At 36.0% G+C, this 20841-nt stretch overlaps 1 protein-coding gene across 1 annotated transcript in view; it reads left to right on the top strand.

The window, feature by feature from the left end:
* The window catches only part of kansl1b (KAT8 regulatory NSL complex subunit 1b), a 43900-nt gene extending 23304 nt beyond the window's left edge, over positions 1–20596 (top strand). The window contains exons 3-14 of the mRNA XM_073832764.1: positions 495–590; positions 1009–1121; positions 1659–1854; positions 8098–8263; positions 10737–10919; positions 13256–13423; positions 13541–13674; positions 13758–13876; positions 14372–14429; positions 15458–15570; positions 16932–17187; positions 18376–20596. Coding sequence (XP_073688865.1) covers positions 495–590; positions 1009–1121; positions 1659–1854; positions 8098–8263; positions 10737–10919; positions 13256–13423; positions 13541–13674; positions 13758–13876; positions 14372–14429; positions 15458–15570; positions 16932–17187; positions 18376–18603 — 1830 coding nt within the window. The 3' untranslated portion in view covers positions 18604–20596. The remainder of the gene's footprint in view (positions 1–494; positions 591–1008; positions 1122–1658; positions 1855–8097; positions 8264–10736; positions 10920–13255; positions 13424–13540; positions 13675–13757; positions 13877–14371; positions 14430–15457; positions 15571–16931; positions 17188–18375) is intronic.
* The last annotated feature ends 245 nt before the right edge of the window (positions 20597–20841 follow it).

The raw sequence follows: 20841 nt of genomic DNA, 5'->3' as shown, positions 1-20841 counted from the left end.
CATTAACTAAATTTGGTTTAAAAAAAAAACAACATTTTGTTAAACTTCCAGTAAACTGCTGTTTAATATGGTTAGTTTCATTTTTTCATTAATTAGAAATATTTTGATTAATAAAATTAATTTAACCATTAAAACTGGAAAAAAAATGGAATCCAGAATAAAATAAATAAAATAAAATGAAATTTGAAAAATGAATTTGGGAAAAAAAATAGAATTTGAGACAATTGAACATTTCATAGGGCCCTAATAAATGCAATATTGACTGACAGATGCTGATCTCAAAAGTACTTCAATTAAATGCATAACACACTGCCATCCGATTGCAGATCTTCTGTTGTTTGTTACCGCAGATAAATGTTTGTTCTGCTGACTCTGCAGCGAGGAACTTGTTTTTAGCAAATCTAAAAGTGAAAGGTTGAGGGGAATTTTCGAAAGGGGAGGGAAGGCAACGTCCCCAGTTTTTGGTCTATAATTTGTGTTTTGTTTCTTGATAGGGCTCTGTTGTGCTTGGGGAGAGCTCAGTGTGTGAGTCATTACCAGAGGACAGCAGTGACTCAAGGACAGAGACCATTACCTGCCCTGTCCCACGGGTAAGACCGGGAGCACAGACCCATGACCACACTGAGAAACACTTAACAAACTACCCACAGAGTCAGTCTCTCATTTAAGACCAATACACCAAGATTATAAGTAATCAGTTATCTATAATGAAATGGTCTCTCTAAGACCCATTAGTGTGTTTAATTCCCACACAAACAGATAAAATGCTCATGATACAGGCCTACGCACAGCCTGAGAGAATGCTGGGATTGTTGAGCGAGAGAATTGAGAAGAGGGGCTACAAACACTCACGCCTTTTGTCTGTCGTATGCAAAGCACTGCTGACCTTTTCATCCATTCAAAGTAGTGAAGAAATGCAGCAAGAACCATTCAACTCATCCAGACCAACTCAGAGGGAAAATTGGTGGGATGTCCTTTCAACATCACATTTGTTTTTTGTCTTTTTAGGAGCATGATACTGTTGGAGTGGAAACGTCTGTATCATCCAATGGTATCGTCACAGAAACGGGCTTGAGGAAAAGCTGTGGACCTGTGAGACAGGTCAATGGTGTTATCAACAGGTATGAAAGACACAAATGTGACCACAAGACCAGTCCTAAGTAGCACGGGTTTATTTATAGCAATAGCCAACAATATATCGTATGGGTCAAAATTATAAATTTTTCTTTTATGCCAAAAGTCATTAGGATGTTAAGTGAAGTCATGTTCCGTGAAGATTTTTTGTAAATGTCCAACCGTAAATATATCAAAACTTAATTTTTGATTGGTAATGTGCATTGCTAAGAACGTCATTTGGACAACTTTAAAAGTCAATATTTAGATTTTTTTTGCACCCTTAGATTCCAGATTTTCAAAGAGTTGTAAATATTGTCCTATCCTAACAAACCAGACATCAATGGAAAGGTTATTTATTCAGCTTTCAGATGATTTTTCATTCTCAATTTTAAAAAAAATTGACCCTTATGACTGGTTTTGTGGTTCAGGGTCACAAACGTATATCACATGTGCATTCATTCATGTTTTTCCCCTCATTACAAAATGGAAATGTCACTTTTATTGTCATGTTCATTGAAAATGATTTCTTCTCCTTTTTCTAGCTTACGGCCCACGTCTCCTGTCACCTCGGACCCAGATGAGCAAAGCCGCTCTGAGTCTCAGCAAAAGTCGGAGATGGGCCCTCAGGCTGCCCCTGCGCACGACAATACATGTGTCGCAGCTCGCACGCGTCCAATGCTCTCATGCAGGAAACGCAGAGTCCTTCGGCCCGGATCGCTTAACAGTCTCAATCGTAAGGTAAGGAGAATCACGTTCCTCCTTAAGATCAAAGCTGGTGAAGTTTTGAACACAAAGAGCTTTTTACACTTTTTACAGTCTGATAGGAATAGTTCACCTAAAAAAGAAAATTCTGTCATTAATTACTTACCCTCATGTTGTTCCAAACCAGTAAGACCTTCGTTCATCACCTTTGAACTTTATTCAACAATTTCTTCACTTCCGTCTCAGTCCTTGACGCTTGTTCACAACAGTGCCATGACTCGTGAAGAAAAGAAATTGACAGATTTTTCCTTTTTGGATGAACTATTCCTTCAGCACAACACATTTGCATCAAATCTGTTCACTAATTACAAATTTTGAGCCTTTTTTTTTAAAACCCCATTTTAGTCTCTGAATAAAAAGAGATGCATTTTTACAATAAGACAGTGAGAGAGACGTGTGAGAGACAGCAAAAGCTAGCTCTTTCAGTGACACCTGTGGAAGTGTTTTACTGAAGATGCAGTGAGATCCCAGCGGGCTTCTTAGAAAGGTTACAGATTAAATAGAAGCAGTGTTACAAAGATCACAGTACTTCTCCAGAACTGTCACTGCTGTCATTTAAGGTGTTTTAAGTTGCTGTGAATGACAGATGGTTGACTAAAGCAAGGGTTTTCAAAGTTTTTATCCTCCAAATATGACAACTACCTTACAAGGGAACAAATTTGTTGCGTCTCTTTCTCTTTGCATGTACTTTCAAGAATAATCTGTCACATCTTCAGTGTGTGTAAAGGAGTTTCATTGTCATTGTACTGAAGATATGAAAAAATGTTCTTGAATACGCTACCAGTCAAAAGTTTTTGAACAGTAAGATTTTTAATGTTTTTTTTTTTTTTTAAAGAAGTCTCTTCTGCTTACCAAGCCTGCATTTATTTTACCTAAAGTACAGCAAAAATAGTACAATTTTGAAAATATTTTTGCTATTTAAAATAACTTTTAAAATGTAATTTCTTTCTGTGAGTCCAAAGCTGATTTGCTGCTCAAAAAACATTTATTATTATTATGTTGAAAACAGCGGAGTAGAATATATATATATATATATATATATATATATATAATTTTTTTTTTTTTTTTTTTTTTTTTGCTGAATAGAAAGTTCAGAAGAACAGCATTTATCTGAAATGGACAACATTAAAAAAAAAGAAACTGACTGACTTTGGTATAGTGCAAAATGTTACAAAAGCTTTTTATTTAAGATAAATGTTGATTTTTGGATCTTTCTATTCAAAGAATCCTGAAAAAATGTACTCAACTGTTTTAAATATTGATAATAATAATAAAGTTTCCTAAACAGCAGATCAGCATATTATAATGATTTCTGAAGGATCATGTGACACTGGGGACTTGAGTAATGATGCTGAAAATTTAGCTTTTAAATAGTAAAAATGTTTCAAAATATTAATGTTTTTGCAGTGCTTTGGATCAAATAAATACAGGGTTGGTGAGCGGAAGAGACTTCTTTAAAAAAACAAAAACAAAAAAAAAAACATTAAAAATGTTACTGTTCAAATGCTAATAGAACGATACACAAATGTTTATTTTATCATATTCATCTTTATTCATTTATTATTCATTTTGTCAGCTTTCTTAAAAACTGACTGTTAGTATAGAGATTAATCACACAAGCAGAAAACCATACAGCCTCCGAATATACTTTCGGAATGGTTTTCCTGATTTGTCATATAATATTTAATGTTTATGAACTGTCTCGGTTTTGATGTTTAATTTATACAATCAAGATTTCGGTTCAGTGGTTTTCTATGTGAAATGGAAACCAAGCGACTGTAAAAAATGTAGTTTGGCTGGTTACGACAGAAACACAAAAAGCCAGCTTTTATCACTCATCGCTTAACGCCTGGTTAGGACATGGTGAAATGGTACATGAGTAACAGGCAGCTGTGCTCTAAATGATAGAACAGTGTCTGCCATATGCGGCTACAAAGTCTCCGCACTTCTTTTTAAATATCTATTTGCTCTCTGAACAGCCTTTAAAACTCAATTCCTCCCATAACACAGGCCTACTGTGAGCGAGAACGCGCAGGCATGTGCTAAAACAAATAAGCGCAACCCCAGTCAAGCTCAGCTCCATTACAAATAACAGCGCTTGGATGTCGTTCAGAGACGACGGCGCTCTTGAAATGCGATGAGAAATGCTGCCAGTGTCATCGATGTACTAACAGCTACATTCACTCACACTGCCAGTTAGAAACTACCTGCTAAAGGATGTACTATCCAATCCTACATTTATAACCGGCACTTCAGATGAACGCTGCCCCAGTTAGAGGCAAAAGCTTAATGGCTTTTAAAATTTTCACCATTATGTTTGAACAAGGAAAGATAGAAACATACTGGTAGCTGATTAGCCAAACCTCTCTGTTTTCTCCTATTCGTTTTTTCTTATAGAATTTATTTAAGCAATTTGCTTTTTCTAAGCTGTAAATGTGACCCTGGACCACAAAACCAGTCATAAGAATCTTTTTTTTATTTTTTTTATTGAGATTTATACATCACCTGAAAGCTGAATAAATATTGATGTGTGGTTTGTTAGGATAGGACAATAATTGGTTGAGATACAATTATTTGTAAATATTGAACCTGAGGTGCAAAAAATCTAAATATTGAGAAAATCGCCTTCAATGTTGTCCAAATGAAGTTCTTAGCAATGCATATTACTAATCAAAAATTAGTTTTTGCTTATTTATGGTAGAAAATGTACTAAATATCTTCATAAAACATGATCTTTACATAATGTCCTAATGATTTTTGGCATAAAAGAAAAGTCAATAACTTTGACCCATACAATGTATTTTTGGCTATTGCTACAAATATACACCTGCTACTTGAGACTTATTATCACAGCCTACTTTTTATATTTCCAGATTGCAATTGTCTGTGTTTAAAAGTGCAGCTATGCAAAACTGTTAACACTAAGTTTTCTTATTGTCTGTAACTTGCATATTAAAGCTTTGTTAAATCTTTAGTTGACCTGTTTCGAAATGCACAAAATGGATTGCAAAACACTTTGCAAATTTGCGTTTCAGTACAACCCAGAAACCAGATGGGTTTTGTAATTCCAGGTGTTTTCTGTGTGATTGTGAAGATGATAGTCCCTGTACAAACCGTCCTGCTCTAATGTGAAGCACTCTTGTTTGAATAGGCTCGGAAAAACTGGGCACAGTTGCCAATAGCAACCCGTTCTCTCTTTCTCTCCGGTGCTGTGCTCTGGGTTAATGACACGAGCACACGAGCGCTAGGGAACCTGCCACATGCAAAACTGGGTCAGCAGCTCAGGATCCGTGTGTGGTCATCTGCTGCAGAGATTTGTGTGAGAGCATCAGGTTGGATGGGTTAACTCGAGCAAATGTAGACAAAGGGAAAGGATGATCACTGCCACATCTAAATTTTGAATGCTGGTACTTCAGAGATTTCGTTCACAAAAAGCAAGATCACAGTGGAAGGCACTTAAAAGACTGGATTTTTTTTTTAGATTAACAAAAGGCATATTTGATATCCTGTGCATGCTGTTATTTATTTATTTAGTTAAATATTTAATTAGTTTTTCATTGAAGCTTTTATTTATTTATTTATTGATCACAAAGAGAAATATTTAAGTCATGTTCTATACCTAGCACAATACTTCTCTTCATTTTCATATATAGGCAAACCTCCTTTATTTGATGTTAAGCCTTTTTCTACAAATCTTTTCATTAATCACTTTTCATGCTACCAAGGTTAGGACTAAGATTTCTGCCGGACACAAAAAAACAATGTACATTGTTTTCACGAATCCTTAATATCTTAAATACACCATTTAAAATATAAAGCTGTAAAGTGTTTAGGGAAAACAATATGTAGTTCATGGATGTCCAAATGTGTTCCTAACATTGCTGAACATTGTTTCACGTGAATTGTAAAGTTTAAAAGTCAGTAAGTACTATCTATCGATAAATTATTACTTGTTAATAAATAAATTACTCTAAGTTACCTTTTTCAATAAGGTTCCATTTGTTAACTATATTTAATGTGTTGACTAACATTAACCAACAATAAGCAATACATTTGTTACAATATTTATTAGGGTTGATTAAGTCCATAACACTTAATTTCAACATTTTGCACAGTCTTTTTTTTTTTTTTTTTTTCAGAAATTCTTGTTTTAATTTTTCTGATAATCAATTTAAGGCATAAACGTTTATTTATTTTTATTCAAATTAAAAAAACTTTTATTTTTGGCAAACAAACAGAGGTTTACTGTTAAAATTAATACATGGAAGAAAAATTGTGAATATTCCTTTACAATTTTTTTAAATAATAATTGTATTATTTTTTCTACAATTAAGTGGTTAATCTGGTTGTAATATGACCCTGGACCACAAAACCAGTCATAAGGATCCATTTTTTTTAAATTGAGATGTATACATCGTCTGAAATCTGAATAAATAAGCTTTCCATTGATGTATGGTTTGATATTTGAAAATCTGGAATCTGGATTTTTGGCATTTAAAAAGAAAAAAATATCATTTTGACCCATACAACGTATTGGCAGCTATTGCTACGAAGATACCCGTATGACTTATGACTGGTTTTGTGGTCCAGGGTTGCACATTTATTTTATCACTTAATTGTTTTATTTAAATTTGACAGAAAATTGAATATAAAGAAATGCATTATACTGTACAAAACTAATAAGAGTAATATATTTCTGTTAAACCATACTTTTATTTTGACAGGTTGCTGTGAAGTTTGTGTGTCTATACAGTTTTGATATGATGATAGTTTTCTCAAATGAAACTGTAAAATTCTCAAAGTGACTCTCAGAGCATTTTTGAAGATTAAGGTTCATGTTGTCATATAGTGAGACACAGAGGCCAAAAATCACTGCCAGCGTCACACGAGCTTCAGTTTAGTAAACAAAACCGCAGCTCCGCCATTCATACATACAGAGGCAAGTGGAACATGCAGGATTCATATTTAAACCGTCTTTTTGCATTTAAATATTCACTGACACTAGTCCATATCGCAATTCGAATTAAATGACAGACCTACTGTTGATTTATTCATCCAAAAATTGACGAATTCCGTGGCATTCCAAGCTATAGAATAAATTAAGTTTTTATGAATGGGTTCTGCAATCCTGTCCGCCTTTTCACCGAAACCATAAGGCCCTAGAAATGTAATCACACTTCGGAACATTTCAGTTTGCCTTGTGTAATATGTTTGAACGAGTTGCTGCTACTACATTATCATATTGTTGAATACAGTTGTGTTGCTTAATGTTTTTGTGGAAAAATGCATCATGCATTTGTTTTTCACAATTCTTTGATCACAAGGAACAGCATTTCTATGAAATTTGGGTCACACTTTATTTTAAGGTCCAATTCTCACTAACAAACCATTAACTATGACTTTTGCCTCAAAACGTAGTTTGTATTTTATTCACATTTTTTTATCTGTGTTGTTGATGTTGTCTCTGTGGACTGAAAGCTTGTGACGCCAATCCAAATTTGTGCAGAATATGTGCTAATACAAAGCAAATATGTTATTAATAGGCAAGCTAATAAACAGCTAGTTAATATTGAGAATAGGTCCTTATACAGTGATAGTGTTACCACAATTTGTTTATGATTTAAAGTGTCCTTTCTCCATAAAAGTATTACTTTCCTTTAAACAAAACAACTGTAGTGTACAATAATGTTATTTGTGACCCTGGACCACAAAACCAGTCTCAAGTAGCACCAGTATATTTATAGCAATGGCCAATACATTGTATGGGTCAAAATGATCAATTTTTCTTTTATGCCAAAAATCATTAGGATATTAAGTAAAGATCATGTTCCAATGAGATATTTTGTAAATTTCCCACTGTAACTATATCACATATTTTTGATTAGTAATATGCATTGCTAAGAACTTAATTTGGACAAATTTAAAAGCGTTTTTTTTTTTTTTTTTTTTGCACCCTCAGATTTTCAAATAGTTGTGTTTCAGCCAAAAACTCTTATCCTAACAACTAAACATCAATGAAAAGCTTATTTATTCAGCTTTCAGATATTGTATAATTCTTAATTTGAAAAAATTGACCCTTATGTTTGTTTTTGTGGTCCAGGGTCACATTTATTCTTTTGTGCAGGGCTGATGTTTGTATTTTTTCATACTACTTAAATGTTTTTTCCTATCCATTCATACATTTACATTAACTTCTCTCCTTGCCATTCTCTCTGTCAGACTCAGAGGTCAGTGGCTCCTGGCTGTGGCTGTGAGCTGAACGCTCAGTGTGTGATGTGCAGTGGACGTGCTCTCCCTCCTGCGGACACCCAGCACCATCTTCCCCTACTGGACAGACTGGCACGTTTCGACCCCTGCGTTCACCCCATCCTCTCCTTTACAGACGGTGAGGACACACCCCTGGTCTTATTTATGTTTCTCTAATTCATTCCAGTATGCACACGTTTGTAGACAGAAACCGTGACAGCATGAAACCCTGAGTATACTTCACTTTCCTCGTTCCACTCCGTCTCGAGTACACTATACTCAAACATGGATGAATGTGCATAGCTGAGTTTGACACGTGCACAGTACCACGTAGTCAACTCATTCTGTCTAAACAATCACCTCACGACTGCACTTTTCTACGCAGAATGCATGCAGATGTCCACAGACTCTATACTACCCTAATACTATACTATACTAGAAGTATACTTTGGGCTTCAGATACAACTAGCGCAGTTCTATCTATCCCTGCTGTTCATTAACCCCGGATTGCCTCAAGGATGAGGAGTTTTAATAATGTTTTTTTTTTTTTTTTTTGCTGCATAACAACTAGGTGTTAATTTAAGTGTTAATTATTCTGGATCTGGTTATTGCACCTCTTAAAATAACCTGCAGGCTGCTCTGGGTTTTGGAGCAGGTCATTAGTGCTTAGATCTCAGAACAGTTTTTGCTTTTCATGTCTGTGAGAATTCAGTAACATTGGAATCGAGGAGCTGATCTTGGATCAGCAGTCCTTCCCTGTGCCGGTGGGATTAGCTGATCAAGCATTCGTCTGCCTGACCTTTGCAGCGATAACCATTTTAAAGAGCAGTGCAATCTGACTCTGACTAAGCGTGCCAGAAGCAGCTAGCTTTATCAGACTAGCTGAGAGACGTATTTCCCCTCATTAATATGAACCGGTTGTCCTCTCTAATCTGGTGTCTGTTGTACAAATGAATGATGGGCGTAGAAGAGGCAGGTGACACTATGGGTGAAACTCGAGTAGATGGAGGGAAAAAAAGAGGAACCTTAGTACAATGATTACTAGTTGAGCTCTGATGCCCTCTGCTGGACAATTTACTTGTGACACTCACTGATTTAGATACAGTATTTGCAGAGCATTAGGTTGGTGTCTATTCACATTGGTAAAGTAGGCAAATGATGAAAAGTCAGATTTCATATGCTTAGTACAGTTATAACAGAAAATTATGCACAATAACCAAACCTAATCCTAACCTTATAGTAAATACATGTTCATTTATATTATTCAGTACGTACAGTTGGAGTCAAAAGTTTATATACACCTGGCAAAATCTGCTAAATTAATTATTTTACCAAAATAAGGGATATCATACAAAATGCATTTAATTTTTTTTTTTATTTAGTACTGTCCTGATCAAGATATTTCACATGAAAGACATAGCCTGCAAGAGAAAATAATTTAATTTATTTAAAAAAATGACTCCATTCAAAAGTTTACATACACTTGATTCTTAATACTGTGGTGTTACCTGAATGATCCACAGCTTTTTTTCTTTTTCTTTTTTTTTCTTTTTTTTCTCCGTGCATCGTTTTCCTTCTGGAGCATCAGTGAGCGTTTGAACCTTCTGTAATAGTTGCATATGAGTCCCTCATTTGTCCTCTGTGTGAAAAGATGGATCTCAAAATCATAGTCATTGTTGGAAAGGGTTCAAATTCACAAAAATACTGAAAAACCAAAAAAATTGTGGGTCCTCCTAAAGAATTTTCTGAAGAACTTCAGGCATTTTAACTGTTCAGGTCAGGACAAACAAAGGATTTGTGAACAACGATCACTAAAAAAAAAACACATACACAGCCGTGGATCATTCAGGTAACAACACAGTATCACATCTTTTATGTGAAATATCTTATTCAGGTTAATACTAAATAAAGATTAACATGCATTTTGTATTATCTATCTTATTTTGATAAAATAATCAACAGGTGTATGTTAACTTTTGACTTGAACAGTAAATGTATAATTCTGCTTAAACAAGGACACAGTAAAGTTTAACTTTATCAATTATTTCCTTTTTTATCAATTATTACTTGAATTACCTTTGAATTTACACTTTTGAGGATGAAATGTGGTATATAAATAAACTTGCCTTGCCTAATGATATAATGTATTCCTGAAATGCGTTGTAAATCAGTTTGGAGGCCAGATAGTTAAATATAAATGCTTGTGTCTGAATCGAAGCCTTTCCCTGTCCCATTTCACACTTTTTCCCATAGTCACCTGACCTCTTATTGCTATTTCTGACCCGTCAATAAAAATGGCATCAACCAACAAAAAAAATCCCCTAGAAATCTAAAAATCAGCTTGAATCTGTTCACAACCAATTTTACTTTCACTATCGGATGTTTTTCAAAGTGAAACAGGGTATTCAACAAGAAAAAAGTTCCAGGACTTGTCTAACAGGAATTGAAAAATTAAGGGTTTAATGTCGGTAATTTTTTTTCCAAAGGTGGAGAAAGTTATTACATTTTGATGAGAGATTAGGAAGAGGAACAGATAATAATGATTTAAGCCTGGGTTTCTGATAATGCAAGACTATGTTTCGGATGATAAACACTGTCGTCTTCTCCCTCAGATGTGATGATGAATCTCCATATGCAGCATGTGCTAAAGGGACATTGGCAGAATCGTCCTCTGGAGAAGATCAAGCCCATCAAGAAGATCTCACTCAAGCACAAATTGTGTTTGGGTAGCCGCATCTCAGACCCGATATCCAAAGACAAACACAAGCTTGCCAGCTCTCTCCTCTCCACAGTCCGTAAGTGTAAATATAACTACTAAAGACACCAAGAGACATCATTTATTAGGTGTTTTATTAACATTGAAAATAGGAAATAGGAAATTAAGGAAGCTGTGTCCTGCATGAGTATCGGATCTCAAAATGACTGTATCATGCATGCTGATGTCTAGGCCATGGCTCGAGTAGTCTACAAAATTGTAAGTCAAAATCCCCTGCTTCCTCAGCTTCTGAAATGTCAGATGCTGAGTTTTCTCCAATGGAGGCAAATTCTCACACCTTTAGTTGAGTCTAAATTTGGTCTAAATGTGACGGCCCCTATGGGCAGTTAAAGTGACCTGTGAGCGTCTGGCCGTCATTAGCTGCTCTCTGCCAGACGCTCGTTGCAGTGACTCAGCAGTTATTTCTGGCATCATGTAAGTCCAGCCACAGTTGCTGAATCTATTTGTTTCTTTCATAATACATCTGTGAAGACATCCAGATGTAGTGCAGTGTATTGAAGAGTTGAATCACGTGTAATATAAAAAAAAATTATTTGTTTTGCAAAAACATTTAGCAGATGTTCAGAATATTGCAAAACTATGTACATTTTAAGTAAAATAAAGCTTAGTGACAAAGAAAGGATAATATTAAATTGGAAAAATGAAATTGGAAAAAAAAAAATTAACAAAATCTGAAACTGTGTGGAAATAACCTTCAAAATAAACTTAAAGATTAAAGTGTTGGTTCACCCAAAATAAAAATTCTGTCATTAATTACTTACCCTCATGTTGTTCCAGACTCATAAAACCTTCGTTCAGAACACAAATTAGGATATTTTTGATGAAATCCAACAGCTTTCTGACCCTGCATAGAAAGCAACTACTACGTTGAAGACCCAGAAAAGTAGCAAGGACATCGTTGAAATCGTCCATGTGACATCAGTGGTTCAACCGTAATGTTATGAAGCTACAGGAATACTTTTTGTGCACAAAGAAAACAAAAATAATGACTTTATTCAACAATTCGCTGTGCGTTGATGACAGTTGCAGTAAAGCTCAGGTCAAAAAAGCACTCGGAGTGACTAATTAATGACAGATTTTTCATTTTTGGATGAGCTATTCTTTTAAAATGAATAACAGTCATGATTAAAATGAAGTTCGAAATAAAGGTAAAATAAAATAATAATGCAATTTGTTGTACATAAATGATGTAAAATAAAGACAAGATACACTGAGTACCTGACAAAGAAAGAATAACTTTAAAGATTAAAAGTTTTATAAATTTAATGGGAAAAGTCTTTAAAATGACCAAATAAGTAAAACACAACATACAAATTATGAAGAAAAAACTGTAAAGATTAAAATGAAAAACAGTACAGAAGAGAAGTACAAAATAAGGTAGAATAAAAAATGTAAATCATTAAACAAAAATTATATAATCTAAGACGGAGGATACAGAGTAACTGGAAAAGAAATGTAAAACGGATAACAGTAACGACTATAAATAAGTGTAAACAGTGTTCTCACGGGTCATGGAATTTCTGGAATATCATGGAATTTTAAAAGGTCGATTCCAGACATTGAAAGTCAGTTGTTGTTTTTGTTGTTGTTGTTTTTTTATTGTTTGTTTGTTTTTTGTCCAAGTCATGGAATATCAGGGATTTTTGTTTGTTGCTTTAAATTTGTTTCTTTTTATGAAAATGTAAATTTTCTACACCATATTTTTTTTATTGCGTTGTTTCATGCATTTTGCCTGTTGTGATGGTTAGGCTATTTTCCAGCGCCAATTTATTCCCTTCCTGCTCATCAACTGGCAATCACTTAAGTCAAATCCAGTCACCAGGCTGTACCTGTTAACTAAGGCAAACATGCCAGGAAATGTACATTTCAAGACCTTTGGCTACAAAATGACCACTTCAGGTGTTAAAAGCAAATGATTGAAAAGCAAAAACTAAATGTGAAGAAATAGAAAGACTGAATGATAAACTTGATGACAAACAGAAAATCCTTCAGAGCATTTAACCCCTGAAAACATAAACATAAATGAATTGTTTATAGAGAAAAATATCAAAGTGCATTTAACAGGTAAAAGCAAAAAAAAAAAGGTAGTTTGTATGTGTATTTTGTACTAAAAGTAAATAAAGCTTGCAAATCGATGGATCTGTTCATTATAGGTCATGGAAATTCATCTTTTTAATCAGTGAATGTCAGGGAAAAGTCATGGAATTTTACATTTGGCTTAGAGTGGGAACCCCGTGTTAACAAAGTGTAAATAATTGTACATAAACTGTAAAAAATCTAAATATGTTTTGGAAAAAAATGTAAAAGTTGTTTCATTTTCATTTATTTCATCTTTCTGTTTGCCATTTGTCTCAGGTTTGTCGCATCACAAGGTGCGCTCAGATAAGGTCTCTCAGCAGCAGTTAGACATCCCAATCAGTGCCAGTAAACATGACTCTCGCCAGCTTTTCCGCCAGAGCAGTTCTTTTGACAGGAGTCACGGCCGCAAGAGACCTCGTGAACCCTCGCTGGACCGTACAGAGAGTATGTTGTTCATTCTCCTCTTCTTTTTTTCGCTTCAGTCAGATTTGCGTCCATCTCCCTCTAAATCACCATTTAGTTTAGTCCTGTAACTTAGCACTGTCTTTAATTTGTCTACAGGTGCTCCAAAGTTGAATATAGACATGGGGAGTCCATGTCCATCTCTGTCTGCCCTCAACACACCCACCCACAGCCCCCTGATGAGACAGCCATCAATCTCAGAGACCTCCACACCCCTCCACCTCAACAGCAGCGTGAGTTGCTCTGCAAAGCCTTTTGGGGTCTGTTTGTGCCAATGTGAGAACAAGTTACTTAGGTCTATATGTGACTCTTTCAGACGATTCGCCGAAGGAGAGGAGAGAGCCCCTTTGACATCAATAACATTGTCATCCCTATGTCTGTGGCCGCCACCACTCGAGTGGAGAAACTACAGTACAAAGAGATCCTTACCCCAAGGTCAGAGACACAAACTGTCTATCCATACCATGACCCTGGACCACAAAACCAGTCTTAAGCAGCATGGGTATATTTGTAGCAATAGCCTAAAATATTTTGTATGGGTCAAAATCATCGATTTTTCTTCTATGGCAATAATCATTAGGATATTAAGTAAAGATCATGTTCCATGAAGATATTTTGTAAATTTACTACCATAAATATATTAAAACTTAATTTATTAGATATATGCATTGCTAAGAACTTCATTTGGACTACTATAAAGGCGGTTTTCTCAATATTTAAATTTTTTTTAATTCCAAATTTTCAAATAGTTGTATCTTGTCCAAATATTGTCCTATCCTAACACATCATACATCAGTGGAAAGCTTATTTATTTAACTTTCAGACGATTTCCAAAAATTTTGTCTTATGACTGATTTTGTGGTCTGTGGTCACATATTCAAAGATTTGTTCTTCACATACTCAATGTTTCCCTTTGCTTTTTAATTGTAGTTGGCGAGAAGTGGACATTTTTGCAAAACCAATAACTGAAGAGGATGATGCAGTGGAGGTACGGCCATGCAGTTGGTCACCAACAGTTATTTTAGGCTGTTTCTCAAGCCCAGAACTTGCCTAACAAGACATTTAGAGCATTGAAAGTTTGTTACACTAGGCATGTAAGATGTAGATGAGCTAAAATAACTGCCAGTATGATTAAAATCTAGACTGTCAGGGAAGTTTTGTGCATCCTTGTGCAGTTTAGTCAAATATAATCTAACTAGTGTCTACACATAATGACTGATTCCTGAAGAAATGACTCGTATGAGTCAAAAGGATTAACAAAACAGCCTTAAACTGCTTGGGAAGTTAAGAGTTTTTGTTCGTGTTGTTTTTCTGTTGTCAGATTCAAAACGTTTTGTTGTGATTTAAAGGTTTAGTTCACCCAAAAATGAAAATTTTGTCATTTACCCTCATGCTGTTTCAAACCCTTAAGATCTTCATTCATCTTCAGAAGACAGATTAAGATATTTTTGATTAAATTCGAGAGCTCTCTGACCCTGCACTCAACCGCATTCAAGGTCCAGAAAGGTACTAGGAACATAGACAAAGTAGTTCATGTGACATCAGTGGTTCAACCGTAATTTTATGAAGCTACAAAAATACTTCTTGTTGCCGAAAAAAAAAATCTTAAACTTTATTTAACTTTATTAAACAGTTATTCTCTACACGTGTTCTTCATCAATAGCACCACACACGTGTTGTTTACATGCAGAGGAAAGCACAAATTAAAATACTTTCATCAAAAATATCTTAATTTGTGTTCTAAAGATGAACAAAGGTCTTACAGGTTTGAAACGACACAAAGGCAAGTAATTAATGACAGAATTTTCATTTTTGGGTGAACAATCCCTTTAATAAGGTTAAAAAAACATTCAAGTATTTGCCAAAGTGCTTTAGAAACAACTGTTATTATCAAGTGATTCTGTAGATTGTGATTTGTCTTCACGATGGAGGTTAGTTTTAGGACTTTTAGGATAGGCTGCATTCCTGAATGCTGCCCGGTGTATGTGTTTTAATAACATTCTCACATTCTCTCAGATTGAGGATCTCTCTGACGTCACATTCTCTCAACTTCACCTTCCGTGTGAGGAGCAGGAGCGCTCTCGCTGGAGTTGGACTGCCAGCAATGTCGCAAAGAGAAGGGGCAGCAGGTGGGGGAACATAATTAGTACTGTTTTTCTCTTCCCTTTTTAGGAACAAGTAAAATTTCTTCTGATTAACAACTTGGCAGCTGAGTTTTGTGTTTTTTGATGGCAAATGCGTAAACTGCCAGTTTTAAACACGAGGAGAAATGTAGTGAAAAACAACTCCAGGCTTTTTAATTTCCTTAACAGTATAATGATTACAACATCAACTTGGTTACACTGTTGGGGTATTACACATACATTCAGTCCTGGTTCGCATTGTCATTTCTAACACCAAACCTGAAGAAACAAAACCAAGGCATAAGGATATTGTCACAACCTGATTGGACAGATTTTATGCATGTTTTGCGACATCTTAAAAAGGTCATGAACTGAAAATTGTTTTACTATTTTGTACTGTTCTCTGAGGTCCACTTACAATGTTATCAAGGTTTTTAAATTTAAAAATATCATGATTTAGAAGTAATAGGCTATTATTAGCTAACAGTTGTGTATGTTTGACAGCCTACATCCTTCACATAATAATAGTGAACAGTTATACTTCATATATGTCAGACCAAGTCGACACAGCATTGTCTTTTAGTTTTACTCTTTCTGAAAATCCCACGTCGAATTGTGCCTTGTTTGTAAATGAATCAGCGATAAAATTAAGTGAACAAAGGACCAAGTTTATACTGATGCGGTCTGGAACTTCATTAAAAATAAAGTTCATCCACTATTTCCTAATGTTGGGATCAGAAGGAATGCAATGCAAAGACTGTTTTGATCATCTTCTGCGGAGGTGGTGTTTAGCCACACTATTACGTCATAAAGTGGAACATTTCAAAACCCTTTTGGCAGATTGGCTTCAATATAAGCTGTTCTTAAACTAACAAGAAAGGTTTGCCTTCTGAAACGTACAGGATATTTTTTATAGTACGTGACCTCATATCAAAAGATTAAGGGAATTTTGATTTCTCAGTTCGTGACCCCTTTAACAAACATCTAAAACAATGCTGCGTGCTGGGCTAAACAGACTCACTGTCTGTGTATACATACGGTGGAATTTCTACTAGCTGAGAACACACCAAGATTTTATAACATGTGTAAATAAGTCAAAACGGTGCCAGGAATTCCTCTGTTCCACACAAAGAAAGATCTGCCTGTTCCAAACCGTAATTAGGTTTGGTTATTTTAGATGTCACTGGTCCATGTTGCATTCATGTTTGAGTTGTATTTCTTGAATGGCATGCCCCAGGGTTTGGATGGCAGTGTTTACATTTATTCACCACACTAACAGCAATTGCACCAGAGTTCATTTTAATCAAACCAAACTGCCAAGTCTGAACACACACATGATGATCAGCGCTTATCTTTTTTCTCCACAGGTCATACAAGTCTGTGGACGGACGGACAACTCCCTTGCTGTGTGGCACAAACCCCTCCACGCCGCAGCCCTCATCTCCAGACATGGCGCATTTCCACGTGCTGCATGATTACAACTCGGTGGCGTCTCCATCCAGCCCTGTCAGTCCGGAGATGATAATGCTGTCCAGCCTGCACACACCTGGCTCCAGAGACTCCCAACGACTGCTGTCCAACGAGGACACGCGCTGCTCCACCCCAGATACCTACGAGGAAATGGTAGGCTCCCAATATACAAACCCCATTGGTACAGAAGGAGTTAATTTCCTTGAGCAGTTTTGTCAAATATAATCTTAACTAGAGTGTCTACACATAATGTCTGCAGTGTTCATTTCGTCAAATAATTTTGAAAACTAAATTTTTTTTTTTGAATGACAAAAACTATGACACAAATCTATGGACATTTTAACAAATAAAAACAAGACGAAGATGAAAACGAAAAAAGAGAACGAACAAATCTGCTGCGGAGTTAAGAGGTTAGATGCGTACATTTCAACTGTATCATAGCCAATTGATCCATCTGACAGGACATAAGCTGGCATACATTTGTTGCACATCTCATAAAAAGTTAAATGTCAAGAGTGGGAGTAAGAGAAGAGCAGACACATGGATAAATTTGATGACGCAAAAGAATTCGGTCCAGTTTTCTGAGCACACACACCAAAGCAGTGACTCTTACACAGTGCACAAGTACTTTTTCACATCTTATTAATGGAGAAATACACACACAATTGTCAAATTGTCCATTATGCATCCATGCATTTGGTTTTAAAGGGACAGCAGCCTATTTTAGTTGCTGCTGTTTGTGGCTTTGATGTTAATCAAGCAACAAAAGAAATACAGAAAATGATTTACTGGTAAGAACAAAGTAATTAATCGATTACCATCATGACAAAACCTCAATATCAATTTTAGAGAAATGCTTAATAAATGCATTACACTGTAACTAAACCCATTAGATTTTAGCCGACTAAATCTAGTGTAGATTTAGTTGACTAAAATCTTACGATATTTAGTCTACTAAAACTAGAACAATTCAGATGACTAAAACTAAATGGCATTTTAGTCAAAAGACTAAATCTAAATGACTAAGACTAAATCAAAATTAACACTGAATGTCTGATTACTGAAGAAATTACTGTTATGAACTGACTCTTTTTAATGAAACTTAATAAAAACTTAGTGTTTCAGGTACAGATAGAGGCTTTATTGTATGTTAAATTTCACAAATGCTCAGTTTTACTGCAGTACACTTATTACAAGGACTGTCCAATTAGTGCAACCAAGGAGGAATTAGGAAACAAACAACCTTCCAGTTACCAAGTTTTTGCCCTTGTGGTGCAGTTGTTTATTCTATGTGTAGATATTTACTTAGTGTGTCTCTGTTTGTCCCTACGGGCTCCCCAGCCGGTACAGCCATGGGAATGCCGGACCTTTCCGCTGGATGCGGATCCACAGCAGGAGAGCGAAATCCTTCATAGTCCTGTTGGCGACAGGCACTGTAGGACCATTCGACGGGTGTCCGGGTGCAGGTCGTCCAAGTCGGAGTCTGACGCTGGGCCTTCGTCACCTCCCTGCGACGACGGCGGCGCCAAGCAAAAACCAACCAACCCACCCAAACCTACTCACCGATGAAGCCTAGACTCTGCCCACCCACCCACCCACCAGCTTTCAGAAACTCCTGAAACAGCAGCAACACAGATGGAAAAAAGAAAAAACAACAACGAAACGAATGAAAGTCCCTGTTGTTTGATATTCAAACATCAGTAAATTCTTTCACAGTTTTTAGTGAATTGTATGGAGATATATATTAAGACCTGTTTTAATTCTTGCTTTTGGGTCACTGGAGAATAAAAAATGTCAAAAAAAAATCAAAAGGAAGAAATTAGCTTGAGGGCTAAACCAAAATAAGAAGCTCCGAAACGTATCGTATATCGCAGAAGAGCACTTCCCCCTTAGCATGCTGTCGTACTGAGGGGCTCAGCTTGCATTGTGTGTGATACCCTTCCAGATTTTTCCAATATCCCGCCTAAAAATACTCAGCTTTGCAGTTTATACTGGAGTGATAAAACGCAAAAATAAAACCAATGATGATCATTACAAGAGACTTGCACGAAGACTGTTCTCTCTGTGTGAAAGCACTTCATTCTTAAATTCTTTTTCTCAACACATTCCCTGCCAATTATTTGAAACAGACAAACATCCTCGTATTTGATGCCTGGGAATTGCAGAAATTCCCATTTCTGGTTTGATTTCAGTCGTATGTCCTTGTGAATACCGAATGTCTGTGCCCCACTTCTGTCAACATGACGGAGAGAGCAGGTGCCTTCATCGCAGCCAGAAAACGAAACTGCCGTGTTGCTCTCATGCGCTTTTTAACCACCTCCGTTCGATTAGAGCACTTAATTGGTCTCTTGCACGACACGATTGCCAGTAACCTGAAAATCAGCACATGCAGCATTTGAGACATTTGAGATTGCACTTGCTGCATTGTGTAATAAGATGGCTCTTTCTCATGTGTGCATTTCAAAGCACTTGACATTGCTATGCATGATCGGGTTCATCCGGAGAACGTGCAGTCACTCCAATATAAACTGAAATTTGCTGCCACTTCATTCCAACCCCATATAAAAGAGCTCTTCCATTGATTGGTCTGGTCTAAACTCTTTAATCAAAAATGCAATCTGAAATACCTGCAGCCATCATCGAATCCCGTAACTTGACGTTCGAGTAATAATGTAAGCTGAAGTGCTTGATAGGAAAGGACTTGGCAAAGTTTCATTCGTTGGCTCCTCAGTTGCTGTCGGTCACAGCCCTATTTTTTTCTCCATTGTGTAACGACGAGGAACGATTTCTGTTAGTTCCCCAGTCAGTGAGTCACTGCTTGCAACTCCTTCCTGTTATTTTAACTAATACGAATGTACAAGTCTAATAGCGGACACCAGTTACTTAAGATTTTTATAAGTAGCTTCTCTGTATCTGTCGTCACACGATTCTAGCTATCGTAGCCATTTGTTCTTGTTTAAGGGATGTCATGTAAACCAGAAATCCTTAATATATTCTTTTTTTATCTCACTGGAGCATAACCGCGTTCATAGCGTCAGCGAAATCTCATCGTTTGAGGTTGTGTGGCAAATCGTAAGGGGACCATCCGCGACTGTCCCATTTCCTGCTGAGAAACCCGCCGCCCCTTTCATTCTTAATATCATTAATTATGGTTTTATGTCTCTCTCTCTCTGTGGGGGTCTGTGTACTTATCAGGCAAATGTACCATAAGGTTTGACTAGCTTTCAAAAGCCAATATTGTATCGTGTGAGTTATTTTCATACTTTGAATTTCCAATGTGGTGAATGAGGGTTGGGTGAGTCTGGTATATCCTTTAGCATGTAATAGTTTGTACAAAACAACAACAAAAAAAGTTTATTTTGTACATACCTTGTTTGATTCTTTACTGTGTTTGATGTTCAGGCTGTAGCTGTCCTGATTGTCTAGGGAGAAGACACATGAGAATATTTAACACTTTCTTTATGGAGAGGCAACAAGAAAAAAAAAATGTTTATGGATAATTGGCCGATCTGACAGACAGGCAACGTTTGTGCTTCTCAAATTAAAAGTGAATTATATTGTACTCAAATGTCTTATGTCTTTCTGTTGTCCTACAAACATGTTTCCATAAGGTTCATATATGATGCAAGTTTAGGGTGACCAAATTTTAGTTTTCAAAAACTCAAAATGTGTCATTTCCATACCTAAACTACATATTTTACAGTCACCTTTATGCAGATTGATCATAAACACTGCAAAAAGCTTCCTACCACAGTGGCCATTCTTCACAAAATTTAAATCTACCACAGTTTTATCGCAAAATGTTTC

This window comes from Garra rufa, chromosome 1, assembly GCF_049309525.1.
Source record: "Garra rufa chromosome 1, GarRuf1.0, whole genome shotgun sequence".
NCBI lineage: Eukaryota > Metazoa > Chordata > Actinopteri > Cypriniformes > Cyprinidae > Garra > Garra rufa.
Note: the sequence above shows the minus strand (reverse complement) of the source record. Positions and strands in the feature narration are given on the sequence as shown.